General features: G+C 45.1%; 1 protein-coding gene across 1 annotated transcript in view; it reads left to right on the top strand.

Annotated features, from left to right (window-relative positions):
- The window catches only part of LOC120851088 (cytochrome P450 3A8-like), a 67,530-nt gene that overhangs the window by 922 nt on the left and 44,877 nt on the right, over positions 1–21,731 (top strand). The window contains exons 2-4 of the mRNA XM_040223639.3: positions 12,186–12,282; positions 13,046–13,098; positions 18,075–18,171. Coding sequence (XP_040079573.1) covers positions 12,186–12,282; positions 13,046–13,098; positions 18,075–18,171 — 247 coding nt within the window. The remainder of the gene's footprint in view (positions 1–12,185; positions 12,283–13,045; positions 13,099–18,074; positions 18,172–21,731) is intronic.

Raw genomic sequence — 21,731 nt, 5'->3', positions numbered from 1 at the left:
ACAAATGCAATGAAATGGAGCACTTATCAAAAAGGGTATTTCATGCGTTCGATACAACTATCCACGATAAAGAAAAAAAACTATCACAATACAAAAACTACGACATCAAAACGCGTCGTCAGTTGTTTTGGAATTTTTCTCGTTTATTTATAAGTTTTCGCTTGAACTGCGGTCTCTTTTCTTTTTCTTTTTTTCCCTCTCTGCGCCACGACGGGCGAGTTATTAAAATATTCAGTTGGAGGAGATTTTTACGCACACTGTTAGCAGTCAAACTCTAGTGAATTCAAAACCAAATACAACCGGGACTGGAGATTGCGCGTTTTTGTTTCCATAGGCATTTGTGACTACTATAATGTTGGGACATGTAGGGGCAGTTTCTTCGGGGTGGCTGTAGGGTTTTTCGCGAGAAACGTCTGCGTCGTTGTGCAATTGTTACACTTAGTCTAGGTCGCACAAGTTATTACCCGTTACAAAGGACATAGCCCTTAACATCTATCCATCCATCCGTGTTATCATCAGATAAACCGATCACGCACAGTGAATGCGCCGATATCCTGAGGGTTAGATAGCAGACGCAGAAAACGGCGAGCTGCGTCTGACGTCACGCCACTGTGGTGGCGCTGCTGTCGGCACTGCGCATGCGCAGATGCTTCTCCTCGGGCGAATCTGATTTCTTAGGACGCGCTGTGCCCGCATCCGGTCAACGCGGAAGAAAAATAAACGAATGACCCGACGCTACGAGCTAATGGGGCCGATCAAGCAGCTTCAAAAAAACAAGTCACAGTGCATTTTCTGTTTACAATTGATTCAGCTATAATAGAAGACGTCGAGGAACATGACGAACACCATAATGGTGCGCCTATGACGCTGTCTGATTGGCCTCATCAGCTCGTAGCGTCGGCCGCTGAAGAGACTTTAAATACGAGAAAACAAAAACAAAAAAACATTCGCATGTTGTTTAATAGTACCCAGCCATTACGAGTGTCATAATGGTCGGATAATTTTATGGTCGGATTAGCCAGAAAAACAGCTCCAAAGTAGCACTGAAGCAGCGCACCTCCGGAGTAGAGGGAAAGGAGAGGGAGGGGGAAGCCCTACACTCGTACGTGAAGGTCGAGGCAGAGGAAGCCCTCACCACTATCACAAGGATTTCACACGTGCTTCTTTCTTATCGGTTACAGACATGGAGGGCCATGCTACGCAGTAATTCGTGTAATCTAATACCTTCGTCAGACGGGCACCTAAAATGAAATTTACGCTAAACGCCTTTACGAGGTGCGGTCAAAAAGTTTCGGGAATAATTTTGTAGCGTAAAAAGAGACGGCAGCATAGTGATGCGCGCGCAGCAGTCGGTGGCAGGGACCTTCCCGTGGTATTAGGACAAAGCGCGCCGCTCTGTGAACATTCGGAACTGCGCTACAGAAGTTTGTTTATTTGACGAGTGTGTCATCATAAGGGCGATCTCTTCATAGACTGGAAACCAAACCGAGATCGAAGATTAATTTTACGTCAAACTTGCCAAATCTAAAACGGAGACCTCTGAACTGATTTTGAAGGCTTATGCCAAAAAACAGCGACGTGTGCGAGCTGCTTTGAGTGTCACTCGCTCCTCAAGAATGGCAGAACGTCACTCAGGTCAAAAAGAGGTCGGATAAAGTCGCCCCACAGCTCTTCGTCTTCTTGCGATATTCTGCCGTTCTTAAAGCGCAAGCGCCACTTAAAAGGCTTCGCAAAATTTACTGTTTTCTTTCTACAGCGAAGCTGTATACCTCTACCAGCAAGGAAATTGTAGTGTCGTCGTTGTAAGCAAAAATCTTCCGGTGAACAATTGAAGGCAAAACAGCCTATCTCCTTTGAAATCATGCATACCACATACAGCTCAGTATCCGTTTGAATAAAGAAAACCACAAAACAAGCATCAAAACCACATGATGGATGATAAGGCGCGTGTGACCAATAGGAACAGCCTCCCACGCGTTCCGGTAAAGATTAGGTTTGCAGCTGCTTCGAAAGGAGTTGACGTCATTCGAAGCCATCGAGTGAAGTGCAAAACGCTGCCACGGCGACGGCAGCTTACGATGTGGGGAGTGACGTCACTAGCCTTTCATATATAAAAGGAGAACCCGCCTATACCCCGTTTCACCTTACGTCAAGACGCAGCGGGTGCTACGAGCTATCTTAGCCATTCCCTTTCTGTGGACGTGGCCCGTGATACGCTTTCCGCGCGTCGCTGTGCCCCCTCTCTAAGGTCACGTGACACTCTCACGGCCTCCGATTGGCTCCGATGGCTCGTAACATCCGCTGCGCTCAAACGTAAGATGAAACGGAGTGTAGCAACTGATTTCATTGTTGCTGCAGCACCGCGATGAATCGGCCACGCATAGTTAGGACTCCCGAGGAGCAGTGTGAATACTATAGGAGCGGCAAAGGGAAAAGAAACGGCAATACGACCAAGCCGCGGCGTGCTGCGACCAGTGGCGGCATTTCGTATAGTGCAGTAGGCAATCGTTGCAGGTGATACCACAGCTTCGCTGACCACCCACCTACACAGCGTGGATTAGAGCCCTATTTTTCTTTTTTTTTTTTTACACAAGCCTGGTGAACTATTTTAAAGGTCTCTGTTTTATATTTGTCGAGTTTGACGTTCGCACTCGCTCTGGTTTGCAGTCTATGGTGAAATCGCCATTTTATACCCATGCACGTGGTCCCAAGAACTCGCGAAGCGCAGCTCCAAATGTTCACAAAGCGATGCCGTTTGCTTGGGGAAGGTAAGAGGGGGGTGGGGGGGGGGGGGGGGGGGGGGGTTTACACACACAAGGGGGCATCGCGCTGGTAGGATGGCGGCGTGGCCTGGTCTCAGGGGAAGCTCTTCCATCGCCCGAGGAAGGGCTCTTTAGCTCCAGCTTCGGTGAACAATGCAGCCTGCACCCTCACGTTGCCAAGCACGAAGGCCGACAACCGTTTTGGGGAGAGCCACGCTAATCCGGCTTGTGCCAACAACACTCCGTTTACCGTCCACACTTTTTTTATGTTACAACATATATATGTTGCAAATTTCTGGGCTATTGTGTTGCACGTGAATCGTGTGGTTTCAGTTCGATTCCTCTGGGATTGTCGTCCACGCTCTCTGCGGTCTTCATTGGTTAATTAGCGATTGGCTTAACGCCTGGTATGAAGTACACTCGATAGCAATTCATGGAGTGAAGATACCGGCGATTACCCGAGTTTGAACCCCTGCCGCTCTTCCAGAACCCTCCATGGCCGCAGAGGTTTCTCCGACGACATCCAAACCACCGTCAGCGCCTGAGTAATGGTGCAATCACCAGCTAATCAGTGTCGAGTGACGTCACCAATCGGCGTCGAGCTAGGGGATGTGACGTCATCGCCTGGCTCACCCAATCAGCATCGAGTTAATCGGCGGCTTTAATTTATGGCTTCACAAATTTCTAGACTTCCTCCCCTGACCAGACAAAGCACGTTTCACGTGAAGAAGAAGCAGTCAACGTTCCGGCCACATCGTGGTTCCGGCCCACTTGAAGCGGCTATGTCGCGTCGCTATACCCTTTGGCGCAAGCGGCTCCTTGCGACTCGCTGCGTCACTGCTTCGGGGGCCATTTTTCTGTTCTGCCAACGGCTGGAACGCGTACTTCGTAACGCGGAGGGTTCTCTGGACATATGCCCCTTCAGGATCCACCGAAAGGAAGTCGGAAGCCGAGCCCGATTTACAAGAGCCAGAAGTGTCGTCGCCCGATTACTTCCGAAAGTGACAGGGCAACTGAGAGTCGATATTGTCCCTTTATGGCCAACAAATGACGTACGCTGGGGCGGTCAATTCCGTTCTCTTCGCTCTTTTTTTTTCTTCTGGGGGGGGGGGGGGGGGCGTTTAATGATTATATTGTGTCAAACACTTGTGATATTTGGACTCAGCAGGCACAGAAGCGGATCAACGAAACGAAGTATATCGAGATAGATAAAAGCCTATACCTACAATCAGCCTATCAAGCTATCCCTGACCAAGAGGACAATTCACTATCTCGGACTGGCACTCGAGTATGAAAATACCCAGAAAGCGTAGGGCGGCTCTTCGATCCAGCTCTTACGTTTCGTCGATTATTACTCGTGGGCCGCGACGACCCTGTTTCTCGAAGCGTGCACGACCTTCGAAGTGGGGGCCGCAGTGATCGTTTTTTAACGTATAGACCTACGATCTCTGTCATAGGTGGCGGAGGAACGTGCATTACGGTCATTTATATATTTATTTGGAACTACTACTGGCGGTTCCACACAAGCAGTCTTAGTAGGAGGGGTACACAATGCGACTGAAAGTACAGTCATAAATAGAAAGAGAAAAAGGAAAAAAGTGAAAGCCGTTTACAACTCCTTGTAACGCCGAATTGGAGCGCAGCCCTTGAGGAGGAGGAGGGAAGGGTACTGAGGGCCACGTGTTCTCGAGGGGGGGGGGGGGGGGTCACGTGACCCACCCCGAGGGCACTTCACCTTGGTGGGGTCACGTGGGGGAGTCACGTGCCCCCTACGAGGTCACGTGACCCCCCCGGTCACGTCACCAAAATTTCCCCGCTAGATTTAGCGGGGAAATTTTTCCGCTAGATTTAGCAGGGAAATTTTTTCCGCTAGATTTAGCGGGGAAATTTTTCCGCTAGATTTAGCGGGGAAATTTACCCATAATGCACCGCGCGGTTACGCCGACTGCGACGGCGACGGCGACGCCGCTCAAGCCGGAAACGGGCGCCTAAGAGCTGCGCTCTAAAAAAAATGAAAGGCCTCCACAAATCTCAGTAACGCGAAACTATAGCACAGCTCTTGAGGAGTAGGAGGGGAAGGTACGGGGGGGGGGAGGGGGGGGTTGGCCCTTCCTCCTCTTTCTTCTTCTTCCCTTCTCCTCCTCCCCTGCTACTCCTACTCCTTCCCTCCTCCTCCTCTCTTCTTCCCGCTAAATTTAGCGGGTTAAGTTTCCACGCTAAATTTAGCGGGGAAATGAAAGTTACGTGACCTTAACGAAAATTCAGTTTCCCAGCTAAATTTAGCGGGAAAAATGACGTCATACGACTTCGTGTCTCGTCACCCATCAACAAATTCAGTTTCTCCGCTAGATTTAGCGTGCAAATTGACGTTACGTGACCTCAACGCCAACTGAATTTCCCGCTACTTTTAGCGAGGCAGTCATGTCGGCGGCGATGGTGACGCCGCGAAACGCGGCAACGGGCGCCTAAGAGCTGCGCTCTAAAGCTCAGGTAAGTACAATTTCCACAGCTGTAATGAAATTTTCAACACGTGTTAAGATGACATCATCGTTTGGTAGCTCATTCCAATCTTGAATGGTCAGAAGAAAAAAGGAATATCTAAAACAGTCATTCTTAAACCCGTATTTTTTTAATGCTCTAGTATGGTTTTAGGCGTCGGAACCCTCTCGATAACGGTTCTAAGTAACTAGACCTTACGATTTGAGTAGCGCCGTTAAGAACATTATACAGTACTTTTAATCTATCAATTTTCGCTCTTGTTTGCAACGGCTGAAGCTGCGCCATAAGAAACAGTTCTGTTGATGAGGTTCCTCTACGGAAATTATTAAAAATAAACCGAGCAGCTAGTTTCTGAATACTTTCAAGCCCGAGAATACAATTTTACGTGTAAGGGTGCCATACTGAGCTGGCGTATTCTAACACAGGTCTAACAAAATGTTTATGGGCAATAAGTTTAGTAACTGAATCAGTAAATTTTAATTTACTTCTCAAGCCGCTTCTAAGTGCTGGTTCCAGTTGAGTTTCATGTTAAAAACAAGTCCTAAATATTTGTATTCCTCAACTCGTCTGAGAGGTTGGCCTTCAAGAAGGGAATTAAATTGGATCGGCTCTTTTTTACCCGTGATTGTCACGCGGCTGTCTTATCTTAATTTAGATTAATTTTCCACGTTTTAGACACTTCAATATTGCCCCCAAAGTTTCCCGTAGTTTAAGGTTATCGCTGTAGTTCCTTATTTTGTAATAGATAATACAATCATTTGTGTATGACTCTAAGCGAGACATTTCATTTAAATATATGTCTCTAATTAAAGCCAAAAACAAAAGTGGAACAAGCACAAAGCCCTGGGGTACTCCGGAAGTAACGGGTAGTTAATCGGTCAATTTTATTGTAGTGAACGTATTGGCTTCTGTCTGTTAGATAAGTTATCAAATTTAGATTTGTGAGTCTCTGAGAATGTTGGAACGCTTTGCCAGCAAGACGTTCTCTTCTTTGAGACGTTCTCTTCTTCACTTGTCTCTGTCCCTTCTACTTTTAAGTTTCTGTTTCTACCCCAGTCTCGGGTTAAGTTCCATCATTGCCAGCAAGTTTGATCGGGATACCCAGTCAGACGCCTTAGGAAAGCCTTAGTACATTACGTCAGTCTGCCCCGTTTCATTAATTGTTTCAGCTTAGTCATGTTAAATTCAATGAGCTGGGTTGTGGTCGACAGTGCCTTTCTAAGACCGTGCTGATTTCGATTAATGAGATTGTTTGTCTAGGTGGTATAAAATATGCGTAAAGATGACGTTCTCTAAAAATGTACACGTACTAATTAACGAAATAGATCTGAAATTTAAGGCTGTGTTCCAATCACCGTCTTTATGTATTGAAACTATTTTGGCTGTTCTCCAATCATCTGGTAAAACTGTGTGCTCAAGAGAAATAGCGGAGAGAACATATATATATTTTGACACTCATTGTGCGTGTCGTTCAAAACGATACGCACAATGGTTCAAAAAAGTATTCGTTATCATACCCGGCCCAGCACCTTTTTTATTGTTTAATTTATTTAAGAGTAAGTTGAAAATTCCCTCATGACTTATGGAAATGTCGCCAATTCTATTCACGTCGGTAACTTGTAGGCTTCGGACTACGGCATCATAACAAGTTAAGACCGATTTAAAAAAAAGTGATTGAACTCAGATGAAGTTATGCTACTTTGTGTAGTTGATTTATCCTTGGGTGAAATATGACGCCAAAACTTTTGTGGCGCACATTCATGAAAGAATGGAGCGAAGTATTAAAATATTTTTTTTGCTTTTATTCTAATATTTTGAGTTTAAGTTATGCGTTTGGTCCTGAAAGAAGTTGACTACAGGATTCTGTCCTGTGTTTAGAATTCTTTCTCACTCGGGCAATTCTACGGTTCAGATGCAAAATATCTCTGTTAATTCAAGGATTATAAACCGTAGTCTTTATTTTTCACTCGATGAGGCACACAGTTCAATATACATTGGTTTCCAATTTTGCTAAAGCAATACCACGACGCTTCGTTGTTAGAACCATATTCCATATACAAGTGCTCGAACGTATCAAAAGACAACTCCAAAAAAATCAAGAATAGCAACGTCGTCAGCATTAATAAAATCTGGGACTCTTAATAGAACGGGTGAAGTTCTCAATCTATAGCTCAGAAAAATTGACACGAGCACCCTAATATGATCGGGAATACCTTCGCACACACTGAGACTGTAGCTTTTACTCAGACATGGGCCTATCTCAAATACTCTACACAAGATACTGTATTTCCAATAGTTTTTGAAGTATCTTGATATCTAGCAAATACTTTTGGTCGAGAGTATTTGATACTCTATTTTAATTACATTTCTGGGTATCTTGTACTCAATATCTCAAATACATTTTTTTCATCCCGTCATTTTCCGAGTTTTTCGGTATGAAATGGGGTGGGCGTCATACGAACAAGCATGAACATTCTTTCGAGCAACCAAATCCTGTTCCTAACTCCAATTAGCTACGGTGAGTTTACTGAGTTTGTGAAAGCATTGCTTTTTTGTCGATTGTGACTCATATTTTAGCCCAAAGTTCGTACAATGAAGGTTTACCCATTGCCTTCCCAAAGGGTGGTTTTACGAAGGTGTGATTGCCACACTGAGGCGCAACGCAGACAAGAAAACGACCCACAACAACAATACAGACTTGAGTTTAAAAAAAATAACCAATAAAAAAATAAAAAGTAAAAAAAAAATAAAAAAAAAGTCGAAACAAAAAAAAAAATGTTTCGCTTGTATACACGTTTGCAAGTCCGGCTTCAGGGCGCTGCCATCTTGCTTGGCTGGGGTGCGCTTGGGCGAGTCATAATCCAATTACGAAGCCTTGCTAAGGCGTCGTAATCGGATTACGGCCGCGCCCAAGAGCACACCCCACTGAGGAAGATGGCGGCGCCCTGAGACCGGACTTGCAAACGTGTATATTTGACCAAGCTACGGCAAAACATCCTGGTTTTCTGGTGTCTTTTTTCTTTTTGTCGTCAGTCCGTCACTTATTGCTATCGCGAACACTGTAAACGAGCATAGATAAGCAGAGAAGAGGACAGGAAATGAGCTAAGAGCTGGATGACCTCTCAAAATGCCAGCAAAGCGTACCCCAAAGTTGAGTGCCTTTCTGAACAGAACCTACTTGAAGAAGGTGAGAACACTGCCGTGGCTATTATGTGGGTTCTTTTAGTTATCCATCCACTCATATCCGTATCCCATGTTTGTTTATAGTGAACTCCGCTAATAGGAAATACGGATTGTAGTTAAACGATGCGTCTAAGGTGCGCCGCAGAACGTGATATTCAACGATGGCACTATTGGTTGTCCCGATTGTTGTCCCCACACCTCGGTGTTTACCCACCACAAGGCCTGTGCACATGCCCACGGGCCTTTCGGGAATGTCCATGTCATCTTCTTTAATAGAGCGCGGGGCACAGTGTGATGTAAAAATACTAACAATAAACAAAGTGAAGTTAAAGGAGTCATGAAACGCTTTTTCAACTTTTTTCTGTTTAGCTTTCCTCCTCAACTCATAAATCGCGCATTGTACCAAACAGTTCAATAAGTCGGAAAGGGGGGAGTCCCCTCTTGCTCGGAATCTCGCTTGTGTAGCCCGGACACAGCCATTGTCCCCCTAGAAGATTAGCCCGTCGCTCAAAATTCCGACTAGTTACTTTCCCCACCCCGTTCACCCCGAAGCTGACAGTGCTGTGGAAGCTACGTGCTCGTTGGGCCAGCCACACATTTTCCACGTGATCACGCTCTCTCGCGCATACCGACCCACAGAGAATGAGGTCCGGTGATGAAAGGGAGGCGGCTGATTGGTCCGGCAAGCGCGTAGCTTCCACCGCAATGTCAGCTTAGGGGTAAAGGGATTAAGTGAGGTCCGGTGTCGTGTGACGTGCGCTTGGGCCCTGGTGACGCGCTGCGGGGGCCCGGTTATGGTGGCTAGTAGCCCGGTGACGCGCTGCGGGGTCCGCGGATGTATCACAGTGAAAAGGCGGAGAGTTTACGAAGGGAGCGAGGTACGAAATAGTGCGCTATGTTTCGCAAATTTTCGTAGCGAAAGTCAGGCTTCTGACTTTCTACCTTTGTTCTTTTGGCCTACTGAACGATGTGCTATTAGTAAAATCCCAATATAAATTTATTTACTCCAGCCCAAAATTCGTTTCATGGGTCCTTTAAGTGCCGGATCTCTCCCGAAAGCAGTCATCAGGGAATGCGAGCTTGATCCACTTCGGCTTTTGTGCTGAACTAGGCACCGTGCATGCTGCATTGTTCATGCAGGCCGGTGTAGTAACAAAAGAGCCCCTCCTCGAACTCACCGAGAAGACGAACTCCAGCCGAACGCTGACGCCGCATTCAGTCATGTCAGCCGAGCTCTGAGTCATTGTACTTTTTGTCCCCATTCGTGTTGTTCTAAAGTTCACCGCTTGGGCGCCACGGTCTGATCTTCTCCACATATTGAAGTATTGCGTTACCGAGCGAGCTCATGGCCGAATGGTTGCCGCGCTTCGCTCTCGCGAGGAGGCTCCGGGTTCGATTCCAGGGAGCGGACACCTCTTTTATTTATTCTTTCAACTTTACATTCTCTTAAGTTAAGAACCTTGTCGTCTGATTGAGTTAAGAATGTTCTACACGCCGAACGTTCTACGCCGAATGTTCCAGAAACCCACGCGGGTACAAAAGGTTCTCCGCGTGGCGGTCAGGAGTCAGACTCGCCCCAGCCCTTGATCCAGCTATTTCGCCAATATCGACGCGTGCAACGCTATCCTTTTTCATATATTTTGTTTTGGGCACAAGGTCGCCCCATTAAAAGTTTAGTTTTTTAATTCTTCACCGCCTCATCATTTGTCATTCGTGACAATATCCTTCTCCTTATAATCGAGCTGCATAAAATAGCGCTACGATGTTGTTTTTTTTTTTCCACCGCTTTGTTTAGTTTTGTGTTAGTAAAACATTCTAGTAAACCAGATTTGCGCAGCTGTATAATTGTCGTTGTCAATGACGTCGATACAAATTAAGCAATGCGGAAGTATCTTTAAAAGTAATCTAATTACATTTCTAAATATTTGTACTCTACCCAAGATACTTTACAGTGAAAGTAACTTGAGTAGTATTTTAAATACTTTATGAAGCAGGTATTTAGTAACTTAACTTAAATACTTTCATCGAGCATTTTGTCCAACCCTGCAAGTTTTACTAAGCATCTGCTTAGTAAACGAAGCACTGGTTGATCTTTCACTAGATCAACCAGGGCTTCTCCATTTGCACGATCCTGGTTAGAGACAATAAGTGTATCCCAAGAAAGACAAGGTAGATTACAGTCTCCCCTAAAAAAGAAATTAGTGGAGTGTTAGATGTATTGAATTAAGTAGTTGTTGAGATCATTAATCAAATTAATAGGTGTATTTGGTATTCTATAAACAGCACTTACAATGAACGACATGTATTCTTCATACCCCCCTTTACACAGTAAACCTTCGTGGTTAATTTATGTCCAGACAGGTGTACACTGCAAAGATGTTTTATGAAAAATGGCTACGCAAACTCACCTAGAAGCCCTATCTTTTCTAATAACGTTATAACCATCTGGGCATAGCTCTGAATTCGCAATATTTGGGAGTAACCACGTCTCTGTAACAATAATGACGTCAGGATAGAGAACAAGCAATATTACTCCAAATCTACAACCTCACTCGCCAAGCTTCTTGCATTCACATTTCTTAATTTAACCTTACGCGGCTGTTAATTTACTAGTCACTGAACTTTGCGTGCAGTAGGAACTTTAACCCCGGTGTTGTTTTTTTGGTCCCATGTGTATCATAAACAACAAGGTAGACCTTGTTGTTTGTGATAAGCTTATCATAGCGCAGAAAGATTTTGTCGTGTGGTGTTCTGTTATCTTTAACAGTCTGCCACAGCTGATTTCGGACCGTGTGTATGTGACAAAAATAATCTGCAGATACTGATATCCTAGCTCCCTTAAGTTTGGGAGCGTTTTCAACTCCCACATTTTTTCATTGTAGTCAAACAATTTAATGATAACTGGTCCTGACTTACTTGCCATTTTTCTACCAAGTCTCTGTATAGGTTCGAGGCTTGCAACTTTCACTTCCATTTTTGATTAAAAAAAGATGCTCAATTACAGCTTTTTTGATTGTTGTTCATGTCTCATTTTCTTTCTTGTTAAGTCCATAGACAATTAAATTATTACGACGGCTGCGATTCTTTAAATCGTCGCCATTTTCTAATAACGACACGACCTGGCATTTCAAGCTTAAAATAGTGGCTTCACACTGTTCAAGTTTTGGGGCGGACGAAGAAAACACTTCCATTCTCTGCTCAATTGATGTCAGACGCTCGTTAGCAGAAGCAGCTGATTGCTCTAGCTTTTACTTCATAGACGCCGGGCGTGCCGTCATAGCCTGCCGGCTTAGGAGAATAGCCTCCAACTGCTCTCTCACGGTCGGACCGGGATTTAACTCAACGTCTCCGCTCAGGAGAATTTAAGAATTTAATTGAACTAACTTGACTGAGTAAAAGTTTAGAGATCAGAGTCTTAAATCAGGCGCTTTCTTTTTTTTTTTTTTTTTGTACACGGAGGTCTGTTAAAAAACACGAACCAAAAAAAAACATTTTTTTAGGTTTCTTTGTCAAGTAGGTTAGTTCGGTGAAATTTGTATAACTCTAATGCACGTTTTTCGGCAACCTCTCTACAAAATTTTAGCCTCTTGCTTTCAAAAACCGATTTATGCGATCCCTTCAAACAGCCATCGATCCTTTTGCTTCACGTTGTATATTGTTTATGATTCGGACATTTTACACAACAATTTTGCACGTGTAGGAGTTTACTTTTTTTCCTTGAACCTTTTTTTTTTTTTTAAGGTATGCAGCCCGATACAGGAATTACTGGAAAGAGCAGAATGTCGTCCATGAAGACTTTTCACTCATATTTGCCACAGCAAAACAAATGTTGTTCAAGGTGAGCGTGTTCTTCTAAATGTGCGGAAAGTAAATAGAGTTCGAATGTAGACTATTTTTACTTTTCCGGTTCCGTGAGCAATATAGAGGAGAGACTTACCAGATGGATAACTTTTATAGCGAGAAAAAAAAAAACCTAATATGTTAAACAAAAATAGCAATACAGATTATTGTAGCCTTGAATCTCTAGGTGCATGTGTTGGAGTATCGTTTCGAATAGTATATGTTTGTATGTTATTTTGTCAGGTGCATTGAACAATGAATTAATAAATTTATTGACATAAGGACAACCCTCTCGCCACATGTTTTGTTTTCATTACCCTTCTTTTATTCATCTGAAATAGGGCATGGTGACATCAATCATACATAAGACAATAACCACATGCAGTATATTTAAGTGTATCGTTTTCTCGAGCCCTTGTTGCTATTTATATTCGTAAACCTTACATATAAATTATTAATATTATGGATCGAATAGCTAGCTGCCTTTCATAATACACGTACAAAATGTCAATTCCCAATAAAAATAAATTGTATGCGTATGGGACCACAAAAGATTTTAAAAAAAACATTTTTTGTGGCAAAATGATTTTGATATATATAAAAAAAAAATCGTGAGCTGAAGATATCTTGAAATTAGAACGCGCAACAACTGTCTAGAGCACGGCACAACTGTCATAAATAGGAATGCATAAAGATTACGAATATTTGGAACCTCTGATGTATGCAGCTGCATACAAACATTAATTGGCCGTTTATTTCAGCCTTTTTTTCAAATGGACCTTGATAGGTACACCAAGTACGGGAGATTGTTTGGGTGAGTTTTCGCAGGTATTTGTCTATCTTGCCTTAGTTTTAAGCACTAATGTTTGCGTTCTTCTATTGGGTGTCCTTGAGAAAGAAGAACCGAGCCTTTTAGGCCCACATAAATAAACCACGCATAATAGAAAGCTGGAACTCCTCGAGTTTGTAAGGCTAGAAGCGCGAACGGTTGAAAACATGACGTTACCTGAATCAAAAGTTAAATCAGAAACACGAAATTTCTTTACGAGCCAACATCCGCCTAAGCTCGCCATCAACAAAAAAAAGCAAAACAGAATTCTCTCTCTTGCAATGCAGTTAGTTACAGGTTACTAAAAGTTTTCGAGGGGAAGGAAAATTGGGGAGGAGGAAGCATACCGAACGCTGGAGAGAGAAGGAGGTTCCCTCCTGTCCTCTCCAGCATTCCGTTTTCTTCCTCCTCCTTAGCGCTCTTTTCCCTCAAAAACTTTTCGTAACCTGTAGTTGACTATACCAAGTGTGTGTGTGTGTGTGTTTGTGTGTGTGTGTGTGTGTGTGTGTGTGTGTTTGTTTTCCTTTTTATTTATATATACGATGTCACAAGCGGATCTTCCGCTGTAAAACGAGCCGGTCAAATCAGTGCCTGTGCATAGTAAGCTCGAAGTTTCATCGAATGTGCACTGAACTGGTCAATTTTACCGTGTGAAATTTCAAGGCCTAGACAATATTTGGCTTAGTCCTCTTCCTGTAAGAAACGGCAGCAACAAACTTGCCCACGTAAACGTCGGCCGCGTTCGCAGACCATCGAGTTATCAACGCAATTAGAGTGCCTTCATACACATGTGCGCTTTTGCTTGAGTGGCGACATCTCAGCCATTTTACTGCCAATTCTTTTGTTTTTATGCATTTTGAAGTGCGCGCAATCTGGTGTCACTCAGCTCGAGCGCGTAGCTTTGACTAATGCATGGAGACGCCATTTTACCGCCCAAGTCACGCACCAAGTGCGGCAGAGCGTCACGGGCTGGTACATTCAGGGCAACAATGGATGTCCTCACACTGAGACAGAAAAACATGTAGGCACCCTAAAAGCAATTAAAGCCCCTTTATCCTGGGAAAAGTGGTGTCATTCGTTGTTGTAGACAGGCTCGAGGCACGTGCCGCGCGCCATTTCTGGGAAATTCACGGCGTTTGAAATCCAGCTCAGTGCTGCGCTGTGCCGCCATGATCTTCCCAAGGGCTGCACGTGCCTCGTGCCTCGTACATCGACGCACCTTGCGCTACTTTTGAAACATGAAGTGAAACATGAAGGGGCTTTAAAAGCAATTAGCTTGTTGCGTCATCTACCGATAGGTGCAACGAACAGACAACTGAGTGCGTCGTTTATTACGCGGCACCTATCGGGAGATGGCGCCACAAGTTAATAGCGTGTTTAACTCGGTCGTCTGCGATCGTGCCTCCGTTGACTTTGGCAAATCTGTTGACCATATTTTTTTAACAAGAAAATAACTAAGGCCTCGAAATTTCACACGGTAAAACTTACCTCCTCAGTGCACATTCGGTGAAAGTTTGAGCTTTATATGGGCAGGCATCAATTTCTACGGCTCATTTTACAGCGGAAAATCAGCTTGTGCTGCCCTATAAACACGTATCCATTGTTTAGAAAAATCGCAGTCCACACGCGCTAAATTACAGTTTAGCCAGCACTCACACGCAATAGGCCTATAAACCTATGCTATTTTACCCAAGCATCAAGGAGAATGCAGAGATTGCTTTTCCATGCGCCACACGCGCACGCTTTCCCCGTATAAAAAATTCCAAGCAAATAACAAAAACAAAAAAAAAAGCTTTGGCGAACGGTTCTGCAGGATGCAATTTCTTTAGAAAAGTTACCACTTCTGAGGCCAGCACGTGCGGCGCGTGGAACACCAGTCCCTGCATTCTTTAACATTTTATACAAAACCCTGAAACTTGGGGGGGGGGGGGGGGGGGGGGAAGAGGGAGGGAGGGAGGAAGGGAGAAGGGAAGGACAACAAAAGACTAAGTATCAAACGCAGCTGAAATTCATTGGACAGAATATCGTAATCTTATAGGGTACAGGTGCCCCGAAAACCAAAAAGAAGGAAAAGGGGAGAGGATGAACTTCTTTCTCCCCAAACGCACAAGAGAGGGAGGACATTTCTTCCTTTTAATTTTCGGGGCACCTGTACCCTATAGGACCACGATATTCTGTCCAATAAATTTCAGCTGTGTTTAAGACTTTGTGTTGTGTTGTCCCTTTCCCCCCAGTATAGGGTTTTTTCTGAAATGTTAAACCTTCACTGCCTTGTTCGCGCCCTAACCTTTTGTCCCTGCATTCCCCTTGATGCTTGGGTAATTTAGCAATATATAGGTATATTGGGCCGGCCAGCGAGTACACGTGCATAACACACAAACATAGCAATGAACGCGCCCTCGTACGCTTTTATAGAAAGGTGCATAGATGCCACATGTGTCCACAATGTCAGTTCTTATTTTGACAATACGTACTACACTCCGTTTCCCTTTAAAGGGGTCATGAAACGTTTTTCCTACTTCTTGCGCCTTAGCTTTAATCCTCAACTCAAATGCGAATTGTGAAATCACGTGGTCGTGACATTCCTTCGGCACCGGTGCGATGACTCCTAGCTTCCACCGTGCTTTTTATGCACACCATAGAAATTGCCGTTTCCCAGTGACAATAAGTTCCGTCAGGGCACTCATTGGCCACGAACGCGAATCCAAATATTCGTCGACGGATCGATTGTTGACGAGCGCATATGACGCAATTCTCGTGTCCAATGCGTGAGCTGGGCTCTGCTGACGTCAGTTTGGCGCCGGAAACGCGCTTTTAGAACCGCGGATGTATCATAGTGAAAAAGGCGGAGAGCTTTCGAAGGCAAAAAGGTACAAAATAGTCAGCGATATTTTCAAATGTTCGTACCGAAAAGCTGGCTTTTGACTTTCTAGCCTCTTTTTTTTTTTTTTTTTGGCCAACTAAACGATATGCGATTAGTAAAGTCCCAATTGAAAATCATTCGTCCCAACCCCAAATTCGTTTTATGGCCCCTATAGGGAGTATTCACTGGACGCCATATTTGTGGGTGCTGTTTAGAGCGCATGCTCAGAACGAGCTCACATCAATAGGCTGCTAAGACCGGCACTCTTGATGGTGCGAAATGCACGTTGGAAAAGAACTGTGGAAGCTCGCCATCAGCACGCGCTCAGCATTCGTGCACACGACTATGGCCGAGAGTGAATACTCCCTATTGGCGACGTGAGCGATCGAAAGCGTCGCTGTGATCGGCCCACTACAATTGGCCGAATGCTGACTATGACGTCAGCAAAGGATACCAAATCGACGCAAATAAGAGCGATGTAAGAACTTCAATTTTGACAGTATGGGCAGTGTTACTTTGAGAGTGCTATGATTTCAGGCTTTCACCGTGCTCATTACAGACACCATTGAACTTGTTCTTCACAAGGTAATGACGTCACGAAAGGTAAACAAACGGGGGCGCCACCGAAACATCTCGCCGCTAATAAGTGTGAACGTAGCATGCAGAAGCTACAAGAGCGAGCTCCGGGCTTTCAGTGTCTCTGCCAAGCACGCGCGCTCGTGTAGTGCAAGCACTGTTCAGGGTCACATACTCACGATGCTCGCGCTTGTAGCATCCGATGAGTCTGTGCTTAAGCTGAAGCAAAGTATAGGCACATACTCGTGCCACACGGACATAGCAAATTCCATACAGGGCGAATCTCATTCGGGCACCAAATGACATTCATTTCAAGCCCGTGATTACTGTGATACACGTACATTTCGAATGTCATTTTGCGGCATGATGATAATAGTACCTGTTCTCTAAAGAAAACTAATTGTAAAGTTTTTTGTAGGCTAAATTTGTTTGTTCAAGGTTATGACCTTTAAAAAGTGTATATAGGCAGTTTAAAAAAAAAATTTTTGCAGTCGATTCCTTTTTTTTTTTTTTTTGCGTTTCCGCTGTAATTCATTTGTTGGTGACGCTCTAGTTGCTCTAGCGGCAATAAGCCAAAGCCAAAGACAGAAGCTGACCAAAGCGAAAGGAAATGGCACCTGTACAGTCGCGAGTGTCGGTCCTTGCACCGGAGGACGGTAAACAGGTGCGACGATTAACGAGCGCCCTCATTTATTTGCGCGCCAAGCAGCGTGCCGAGCAGCAAAGGCTCGAAACCGAAGCTGAGGACGCTCCCTCTCGCGTTCGTGAAATCGAAGTGCAGCTGCTCTCGAACTCCGAGGCTCTGGCTGCTGCTTTCGCTGCGCACCGCCCAGTGCACCGATCGCGTTGGTTGCTTACGGCGCTAGCGGCTCCATCAGAAGAAACTTGGAAGCTCGAGCAAAACGTAACAAAACAGAAAAGAAACGCGAAAAAGATGCCGACGCAGGCGAAGTGGCTGTGTCTACTGGGTTAAAGAGTAGCCGCTTGCAATTATGTGACAAGCCGCGCTTTAAATGTAGTATAAAAGAATCCATACATAAAAACAAACACAAATGAGTAACTTTTAGTTCGAATATACCTTGATTAACGTAATCACATTGGTGTTTTTTTACTTTGTGCCTGGGGTAGAGGCTACATATTTGGCCTGTGACCGAATGCGAATGAGTTCCGCCGAACCCCTACGGTGGCAAATGACATCTGCAGCGAATGCCATTCGTGCAGGCCATGTAGCACCAGCCGAATGACATTTGGGGCGTATGTCATTCGTTGTAAATGGCATTCGAGTTGCCCGTGTGGCACGGGTTTTAGGAAGACGTCGGCTCATAGAGGAATTTCGTCTTTCTATTCTACCTTTTCATCCAGACAACGTCATGTTATCGAAATTTCAATATCTATCACAACCGCCAACGTCACATTCTCCCGGAGTTCGAGCTTTCTGCGATGCATATATGTTTATTTCTACGGGCCGAGAAACACGGTTCTCTTTTCTCTGAGATACCCGGTACTTCGGTCTTACTTTCAGAGCGTACGAGGGCGGGAAGCCCGTGCTCTTCGTGGCTGATCCGGAATTGGTGAAGCTCGTACTCGTCAAGGACTTCGCTTCCTTGCCCAATAGGAGGGTGAGTAGGAGATTCGGAGTTTAAATTCTGCGTGTTGAGTGCGCTTAATCGACTGCTTGTGCAGTGCTCACCAAACGTATATGAAACACGCGAACGGTGTCTTATCTCCAGCCCGTATATGTTGTTACGGTGATTATGCGATGATTTAATTTTCATTGAAGGGGACATCGGGAAAATAAGGGTTCTTTAGAAAACCAAGCGAGCTGCTCTAGCGTCCTCGTTTTCCTGGGTCACCAATCTCGAGCTGCTTTTTTTCCTCTTCGCATTATTACTCACCCGCCGGGGAAACAGCGTCTTGCCGTTTTGAGGAGCGTAGTATGGCTTGAGCCGTAGGGCATGAACAGTCTGAGGTTGCTCAGGGCGTTGATTTTGGCAAGGTCCGTAAGGCTCGACAACATAATTGACGTGGGAGGTTTGATGAATTATTTTGTATGGACCGCGATGACGCGGAAGGAGCTTTTGAGCGAGGCCGATGCGACGCTGAGGTGTCCAGAGCAACACCAAATCTCCGGGAGAGTTAACGGCGACGTTGCGCCCGTGATCATAGCGGACACATTGCCGCTTTTGCGAATCTAGTGTCCGAAAGCGTGCTAATTGGCGTCTATCCTCAGCACGACACATGGCATCGAGCGGGTGGTCCGTGAGCGTAGTGTCATGTTGCAATGGAAGCAGGAAATCAAGCATGAGGGATGGTTCATGACCGAATAGAAGATAGAAGGGCGAATAGCCTGTTGTGTCGTGGCGCGAGGAGTTGTAGGCGAAAGAAGGATATACACATTGAAAGCATCTCGGAGATCGTTCTGTTGAGTCGTTCAACGAGGCCGTTTGTTTGGGAATGATAGGCCGTTGTCTGTTTGTGAACAATGGAGCAGTTCCGTAAAACTTCACTGACGACTCTGGATATAAAGGGGCGACCTCGGTCGGAGAGGAGTTCACATGGTGCACCATGACTGAGGATTACATCTTCAAGGAGAAAATATGCGACGTCGGCAGGAGTGCCAGTGAAAAGGGACCTTGTAATCGCGTACCGTATGGCATAATCTATACACTTCAACCGCCACCAGGGTTGTAAAGTACCTAGGTACAAGTAACTGTAAATCGGTATCTAGGCACTTTTGTTGTACCTGAGGTACAAACCTAGATACTTTCATTTCTCGGTATCTGTATCTGTATCTTAGGTACATTTTCCAGTAACTTGTAACTAAGTGAAGTTACTTTTTACAGGTACTTTTCTATTCACTTTGTCAAAATCGTAGAAAATACAATGTAACATATAACTGAAAATAAATTATAATTACAGTCGTAAAGCAATTTTACATTACGTGGTGTTTCCACTCAATAAATCGAACTCAAATTTTGCACTTTACAAAACTGAAAATGTTTGTGAAGAAAAAAAAACTGGGAGGACGATTCACCTTCGCCTTTAAGAGTTGAACGCGATAGGGTTATCGGGTCCCGTTCGCATGGCCTTCTCAACCGCTTCTCATGCTCTTGAGTCACACAACGACCTAGTCTTTATAATACAACACTCCTAGCGCGACCGATAGGAGCTTTTGCCAGTGCTTTGATGCCATTTTACCCCACAAGGTTTATTTATGTGTTTGCTCGGCACGCGCTAAAAACACTCGATGCGATAATGCCTTTACCCTGACACAGACAGACATCGAGGCACTCTAATGACGGCAGGATCACAGTGCCATTCCTAAGCCCTCCGTGCCTAGTCGGTAGCATGTCTGGCTCGCAACCGAAGGGTCGTGGATGCGATCCTGCGTAAATTCTTCAAATTTTTCTTTAAGGCAAATGAATTAGTTTATCAAGTGGGATCATTTGAAACATGCGCCGACCATTAATTCGTATGTCTTTAACCACCTTCATTCCACGCGTGACGTCACCTTTCACATGAGCGTTGTGGGTTGTTTGAAATTCCCACGCGAAGTCATTTCATGTGGCTGTGACGTCACGACCCTATTGACCATTGAGGATTTTCCCGTCACGCCACCGACATCCAACGGATTTTCTGTGACACGAGCTCCTAAACGCGCTCGCGTTATAATATTTTCTTCCTTCCTAAAAACGAAAGAAAAAACGTGAAACATTGAAGACTTTCGCGCGTCGTTGCTTTGCGAAGGTTAGGTGCGTGTGCACTCGACTCTTCGTTTCTCCATGCGGCCAACGTCTTCAGGGCCCGCCGATGGCTTCGATGCCAGGGCTGGCGCTGAAGGGCAAGCCACGTCAACAAGCGAGTTTGAGCGGGACGTCGGAAACAGTGGAAGCTGTGTCCTCGCTGAGCCAATTGAAGCGTGAGAGTAAGGCACGTGCAGGACTCAACTCCGATGTGGACATCTGTGCAGCGCCGTCACGTGCCTCGCTCCAGTGACCTTATTGGCTCCCCGGGCCCCTCTGTTTTGCCATTTGCCAACTTCTACCGAGTTGGAGACTCCTCCGGTGGCTGTTTCTCGCCGACTGTACAGTACACCAAACTTGCTCCGGCAAGAAGTCTGGACTGTTTCAAGCACATGCCGCTGCTGAAAAGCGTGTTCTTAAAACTCAACACAGGGCTTCCAAGCAGTGCGGCGGTGGAGCGCGTTTTTAGCATAGGAGGAACAATTGCTACCACCAAACTGCGATCGAAGATGTCGGATGAACATTTCGAAGAAGTCCTGATTCTGAGGTCAAATCGAGCACTCAAGTGAAAAAGACAAAGTCTTCGAATGCTCTGGTGAGAGCGTTTTGCCTTATTTCTCCTATTGACACCAATAAAGCACGTTTATCAAACTTGTTTTTGTGTACATCCCAATATACAAAGGATTTAATTCCAATATTAATGTGACAAATTTGAGAAAAATACTTGACGTGAAAATAAAAAGTACCTTTGAAGTAACTGTGCCTGTACCTAGGTACATTTTTAAGCGAGTAGCTAGATACGCACCTAGGTACATTTTCGTATGAGTAACTGTAACTGTATCTTAGGTACATTTTTGAAGTAACTTTTACAACCCTGACCGCCACCCAGCGTTTGCTAGTGCAGGACTCAGGAAATGGGCCGAAAACGTCCACTCCCACTCGATGAAACGGGTGGTCAAGAGGAGCCAAAGGCTGAAGTAGTCCCGAGGGCCACGTAGATGGCGTTTTGCGATGTTGGCAGAAGTCACACGAGGACACATACCGTTTGACTGTGCGGTACACGTTTGCCCAGTAGAATCGCTGTTTGACGAGGGCATAGGTTCGAATGACACTTAAATGGCCCGAGCATGGTGAGTCATGCAGCTCGGCGAGCACTGTGGTCTGAAGATGCTTAGGAATGACGATAAGTAAAGGAGCACCGTCTGGCCGAAACTTTTGGCGATAGAGGATGCCGTCATTAATTCTGTAGAGACTAGAAAATGAGTGATTTGTTCCGGCGGTGACCTGATTGATAATAGTTTGGAGAGTACTATCACGACGCTGTTCCCGTGCGATGTTAAGAATCGCGGATATGGAAAGAAGCGGGAGTGTCGCACTATCAGGCGTGGGGTCCGCTGGGTCTACTGGGTGCCAAAAAAGGCTGTCGGCGTCCTTGT

The sequence above is a fragment of the Ixodes scapularis genome, unplaced genomic scaffold (genome assembly GCF_016920785.2).
Source record: "Ixodes scapularis isolate PalLabHiFi unplaced genomic scaffold, ASM1692078v2 PGA_scaffold10__122_contigs__length_95168666, whole genome shotgun sequence".
NCBI lineage: Eukaryota > Metazoa > Arthropoda > Arachnida > Ixodida > Ixodidae > Ixodes > Ixodes scapularis.
Note: the sequence above shows the minus strand (reverse complement) of the source record. Positions and strands in the feature narration are given on the sequence as shown.